Source organism: Sinocyclocheilus anshuiensis, unplaced genomic scaffold (assembly GCF_001515605.1).
Source record: "Sinocyclocheilus anshuiensis isolate Anshui unplaced genomic scaffold, SAMN03320099.WGS_v1.1 scaffold801, whole genome shotgun sequence".
In the NCBI taxonomy this organism is placed as follows: Eukaryota; Metazoa; Chordata; class Actinopteri; order Cypriniformes; family Cyprinidae; genus Sinocyclocheilus; species Sinocyclocheilus anshuiensis.
Window position 1 is genome coordinate 1,571,964 of NW_015536541.1, and position 6,352 is coordinate 1,578,315.

At 35.0% G+C, this 6,352-nt stretch overlaps 1 protein-coding gene across 1 annotated transcript in view; it reads left to right on the plus strand.

Annotated features, from left to right (window-relative positions):
* Positions 1–6,352, plus strand: part of LOC107697604 (trafficking protein particle complex subunit 8-like) — a 21,152-nt gene that overhangs the window by 5,653 nt on the left and 9,147 nt on the right. Inside the window, exon 3 of the mRNA XM_016498402.1 lies at positions 3,511–3,594. Coding sequence (XP_016353888.1) covers positions 3,511–3,594 — 84 coding nt within the window. The remainder of the gene's footprint in view (positions 1–3,510; positions 3,595–6,352) is intronic.

Sequence of the window (6,352 nt, forward strand, 5' to 3'; positions counted from 1 at the left end):
AAATAAATGATATGTATATGAATTATATAACTAAAATTAAATAACTGTAATTACAGATTTAGGTTAAATAAAGATCTTTATTTAAGTCTTTATTTTTCTTCTTTTTAGGGCAGCAGTAGCTCTAGCAGCAAATCAATCATCCACATCAAAAGCTGCAGGACAGCCCAAATTTCAGAAACAAATCAAAGAAAAAATAAACAAATACTACTGTTCCAAATATTCTGTAAGTTGCTCAAAATATATTGAGTTTTTTTTTTTACCCAGACATTTCAAATTAACACATTTTAGAGCTGCAACAACAATACCGTGATACCGTGATATTTTTGCTTAAGGTTATCATACCGTCAAAATCTCATACCGGCCCATGCCTACTCGTAATATAAATTTCTTTCTCTTTTTTTTTTAAATGAGACTCATTTCATAGTAGTCTCTCATATCAGCACCTGATGAGGGCAGCAGAGCCCTTGAGGGGAAAAGTGAGAATCAAATGTTGTAATTGTCCATGAAATTAAAGGGTTTGGTTTGCATTGCACATCTATTATGTATCGTTTCTGATCTTTTTTATTATTTTTTTAATTTTCAAATTTTCTTCCCCCATTCTCCAACTTCTCCTGTGGATGAATCCTTGGTAAGAGCTCTGACCTTCATACACACGCTTTCCTCTTGTGTGTGTGTGTGTCAGGTCACACACACGTGTGCTATGCTGTGCTGTTAACCCTTTGAGTAATGGGCGTGAAGTGTTCCCCTCTCAGATCATAGGCTTCCAGTAGAGCCCGTCCCCCACGTGGTCCCTTTGCTTCTCCCTTCACTTGGGTGAGCCTAACAACAAACCCCTGAAGCTTAGACACTAACACACCAGTCTACACCAGCAGCATGCTCCTTTTAACTGAATGAACTAATTGTATTGCACCCGAATATGAGAACAGAGTCAAGATGCAGCATACATCAGCGTTAGCATACTTGTATATGTGAATTTCACGGTTGGTTGGTTTGACTACAAAGCTGACGTCTCATAAACTGCTCTAAATTCAACATGAAATCAAAACTGATCCTATGTACTTAAATGCATAATACATATTCCTGGTCTTATTGTATCAGTTATTTTTGTGTGTGTGTATATATATATATATGTGTGTGTGTACTACTATAATATATTATTTATATTATAAGTGAGTAAATTAATTATAATAATGTTAAATAATTATAATAATTATTTAACTATTATATATTTAATTTTATATTTTGAGTAAGCTTTATTATTATAGTTTTTTATTTTTACTTTTCGTTTTAATTTCAAGTTTTAGTAATTTTTCCTATTCAGTTTTAATAATTGTATTGCTTTTATTTTAAACTTATTTCAGTTAGTAGCCAAGGCAAAATTGCAAATTTTAAATTAACAATATTAACACTGTATTGCACATAATTTATCAGTGCACATCATTCCAAATATAATAAAAATAACGTCTTCCAGTTCAGAAACGACTTTTCTTTCTAGCGATGTCATCTAGGACTGGTGGGCGGATAAATTAAGGTTAACCAATAACCAAGTAGCTATTAGGCATTGCTTTAGGCTCCATAAAGCATCCTCTCTGAAATTTTGCAGATTTACATGCAGAATAAAGTAATGTAACAAAAATATTGATAGATTTAATGATAGTTTTTTTTTACCTTTTTCAATATGTCAAACTTCTTTTGACCATGAACTTGACCTTTAGGCTCCCGATCTAAACCATTATTCCAGTTCCTTGCAGGCAGAGACTTAAATAAAGCCTGATTCCTCAAACAAAATTATCATCCCATCCACAATCTGCAAACTCACTTTTGGGGTTCTGATTGCTTTTCACAATCCAATACATTCTCAATAAAAAAATAAATAAAATAAAAAATGGCATTGTGCTCTAAATTTTTCATACAGCATTTCATCTGTTTCCCTCAGAAATTCCCTCAGTCACATTATGGAAGGAGAATGGGTTGTGAATGGTTTTTCATGTTGATTTTAAAGCATTGGTTTGCTGTGTGTGTGCTCTACTCACCCTGACCCATAGACTTCTCCAGAAACATCCAACTCCATTATTTTTTACTTCTGCTTCTGCTAGAACTGGTACCAGTAGTTTGTGTTTTATGTCTGTCGCAAGGGCAAAGTATGTTACAATTTGTTCATTGTATGTAATTTTTGAGTTTACTTCATTATCCTACATTTAGTAGATTGCCTTTTCTCACAGCGGGAGGCGCCAATTGACCATGCTCATGTTTAAACTAATCAGGAAAATGGGATTTTAGAACAATGCTCATTTGCTTTCTGGATCTGCAGTACGAGCTTAGTTTAGCACTTTGCAGAAGTTCACTTCTGCAAAAGGAATAGTTCACAGAAAATGAATATTAAAGAAATACTTCACCCTAGAACCTAATAGTCCAGCTATTTCATCTTGTGAAATAGTTCACAAGATGAAAATTTGCTGAAAATCTACTCGCCTTCAGGCCATCCAAGATGTAGATGAGTTTGTTTCTTCATCGGAACAGATTTGGAGAAATTGAGCATTACATCACTTGCTCATCAATGGATCCTCAGTGAATGGGTGCCGTCAGAATGAGAGTCCAAACAGCTGATAAAAACATCTCAATAATCCACAAATAATCCACACAACTCCGATCTGTCAGTTATCTTGTGAATGGAAAAGCTGCGTGTTTGTAATAATCAAATCCATCATTAAGATTTTTTAAAACTTCAAACCATTGCTTGCAGCTAAAATGAGTCTTATATGCATTTTAATGCTTTCCCCAGTGAAAAAGTTGTCTTGTCTGAATCAGGAGAGAAATATGCCCAGATCAAGGAGCGTTTACAACCAAAAACCATCCAGAACAGTTATAGTATGTTGGTGGATTTTGTTGAGCGGACAACAGGGGATGGACTTTTTCACTGGAGGAATTGTTATAATGGATTACAGACTCGTATTTTGGACAGAAGTGACAGTTTAAAGTTGAAGCGTCTTTTTGATGGATTTGTTTATTACAAACACACAGCTTTTCGCTTCATGAGACGTTAACTGATAGACTGGAGTGGTGTGGATTATTGTGATGTTTTTAATCAGCTGTTTGGACTCATTCTGATGGCACCCATTCACTGCAGAGGATCAATTGGTGAACAAGTGATGTAATGCTAAATTTGTCCAAATCTGTTCTGATGAAGAAACAAACTCACCTACATCTTGGATGGCCTGAGGGTGCATTTTTGAGTGAACTCTTCCCTGGACTTAAATTACAATATATCACTCTCTTATGAAATCAATCTTATGATGTATTTTAGCTCCTGGTAAGATCGTAGAAAATCATTGCAGCTATCAAAATTTAAAATGAACAGACCATTTTTACAAACACAAAGAGCAATTGGTCTTGACACTTTGTCTATGCACGTTGGAGGTGCATCTGCAGGGTTTTGGTTTTGGATGCGTTACACTTCTGTGGTTCCTGTCCGTGAGCTTTAACCAGACTGCCTGTTTCTTCTCCTCTCAGACCGCACGGTCAAAGCGAGCGTTCCCTGGTATTCTGACTGGAAAGAAACGCTCACACAGCTGAGCTCGTCCAAGTACTACACAGGTATTCCCTTCCTTCCCCTGCTGGGAGTGCGTGAGAGGGCTTTCCTCAGCCGCCTTCTCCACGTCATTTCCCGTCCCAGCTCGCTCCGTAGCAGAACTGTCACTAAATCTCCTTTCCTCTTTCCAATCCAGCTTTCTCAGGTTGTTGGTGGTGGTTCTTTAGCTTTATGTGTGTTTGAGACTCATTGTGCTAAAACTCTCAGTGGTAGATGTGTCCATTGCTTTGTCAAATAATGGATTAGCAATCTCTTCAGTTACATCCAAATAGTTAGTGTTCCAATTGACAATCAGAAAATAGTTAACTATTGTTTTGACTGAAATTTAAGTTTAATTTTATATTTCAGAAATGTTTGGGCTCAGTTTGTTTGTGAGATTTTAGTTCAATGAGTCATTTTACCCATTCAGTTAGAATGTGCCTCACTTTATAGTCTAGTTTCTTTTCCTCTGTAGAGCCATCATTCCTTTTGCTGTGAAGTAGAGATTGACTTTACATGTACTTTTTCTGAAATCCAAGCAGAATAAATCTTAACATAGTTCATCAGTTTGATTTAATGTGAAATATTGGTTCCTTTCTATTAAATTTTCAGTAAAAAAAAACTGACAACGTTTCCAGTATTACTGCTGGCATATTGGTGCCTGTATATTTCTAACTTATAAGTTATAACCATATATTTCATTAAGTGATATAATGTACCAATATCTGCTTTTTACCTTAAAATGTATTGAAAACCATGATCTGAGTGTATGGGTTCATTGTAAGTGGGATGTCCATAAAACAAGGCCAATACTCATATATAAATGGACACAGGGTCATAAAGACAAAACACCATCAGGCTAATACACAACACTAAAATAATGCAATAATCATTAACTAAATAATGACCTTTTAACTAATTAATGTCCTTTTACTGCTTTCAACATGAATTGTATAGTAATTTAAAGTTTTTACTTCCAAGAACCATAAATGTAACTGTATTGTACAGTAACATGACATACAATGCAATATTAAACCAATTTAGACCACAAAGTTTCACTGTATATGGCAACATATCTAGCAGTTTACCAATTAATAGTTTTTTTCTGTACAATATTTTCAGTAAACATTACAAGTTTTTTTTTTTGCTGTTGTATTGATACACTAATGCTCTGTCGAGTATAACGTTTGCTGAATTAAACGTTTGGATTTTTAAAAAAACTATATTTGTTTACTACATATTTATTTTGGATGTTCAAAACACATTTTCAAAAATGTCTGGTAGGTTGTCTGAGTAGGAACTATGTATATTTGGTTTAAGGTTATGTTCATGAGACATCAGGCACATTTCTTAGAGATATACTTAATCACTTCATATTATGAATTATGGAAGTTACTTCAAATTAATAATTTAATTAATTCAAATTATGATTAACAAAAAGAAACTGCCTTTATCGAAACTTTAACAGTGTTACTGCAGGGGGTACGCTCATTAATGTTCATTATCCAAAAATATTTTTAACAGTGTTAACTTTAACCACAGATAAAGCTAAATGTTTCATTGTCCCTCCTACGTAAAAATATTAAGTACAATGTGCAAGTTTATGAACCATGATGGTTGTTTTAAATAATAAAAGTCTAAGTCAGAACTAAGTCTGTATAAAACATTAGTATGGTACATGATACACATCGCCATAGGCCAGACTTCTAATGCAACACTCAGTATGTAATGGGGGTTCATATTTACCTGTCAAGAGGACCTTGGACCTAAAAAATAGTTAAAGACTTCTGCTTTAAAGCACAAGTAAAAGTTAAAGAAAAAGTATGTAAATTAGCCTATTTTGTCTAAGTAGAATGTTGCCATTGTAATCAGCAGAGCTACTGCAAGCAAGTGATGCGCTTTGTTGATTTTAATGAAAATGATATGGGGTTTTTTTTGTGCTGTAGTGCAGACATGGTGTACAAACTCTACCCAGAATTGAACGTGAGGCTGCCGGAGTGAAGTGCATCATTCATGCTGTGTGCTTATTGTCATGAATGATTCTGAGAGGGCCATTGATTGAGACGAAATGTCAAGGCACTCAACTAATGAAGCTGGAGCATAAAAATCACTATATCCTCATCTTACCCTCCTCGCTGGATAGATTTAAAGGGGTCCTATTATGCTTTTCACTTTTTCAACTTTAGTTAGTCTGTAATGTTGCTGTTTGAGCATAAAGAAGATCTGCAAAATTACAAAGCTCAAAGTCCACTTCAAAAGGAGATATTTTATTTAACAGAAATCACTTTTCAAAAACTACAACGAATGACTCGTTTGGACTACAACGCATATTTTCCGGGATTTGTGATATCACAAATATCGACGAATGGGACGAGACCTGGTTGAGCTGCACTAGAGAAGGCAACGAGTGTTATCACTATGTCGGAGACACGCTAGCTTTCCCAAGGCAGACGAACTTAGAGTGGTTACTAGGGCTGTCAAAAAAAAATTCGAATTTCGAATATTCGTTGATTTTAAATAAAAAATCCACATTCGAATGCAAAAACATGCATAAGGCAGCCTTATCAGTGGTACACGAAATGCGATGACAATGTAAGTGTCATTGCATTTTAATGCTTTTGTTAGCCTGTCCATTTGAACCCACTAGATGCGGCGCTGCTACGTTGTTCATTCAAAATATTGCAGACAAAAAGAACAATTAATGCGGGGTGTTGTTTACGTCAAAACTGAAACCAAGCCGTTCACACAGAACGCATATTTATCGCATTTTCTAGAGGGACTATC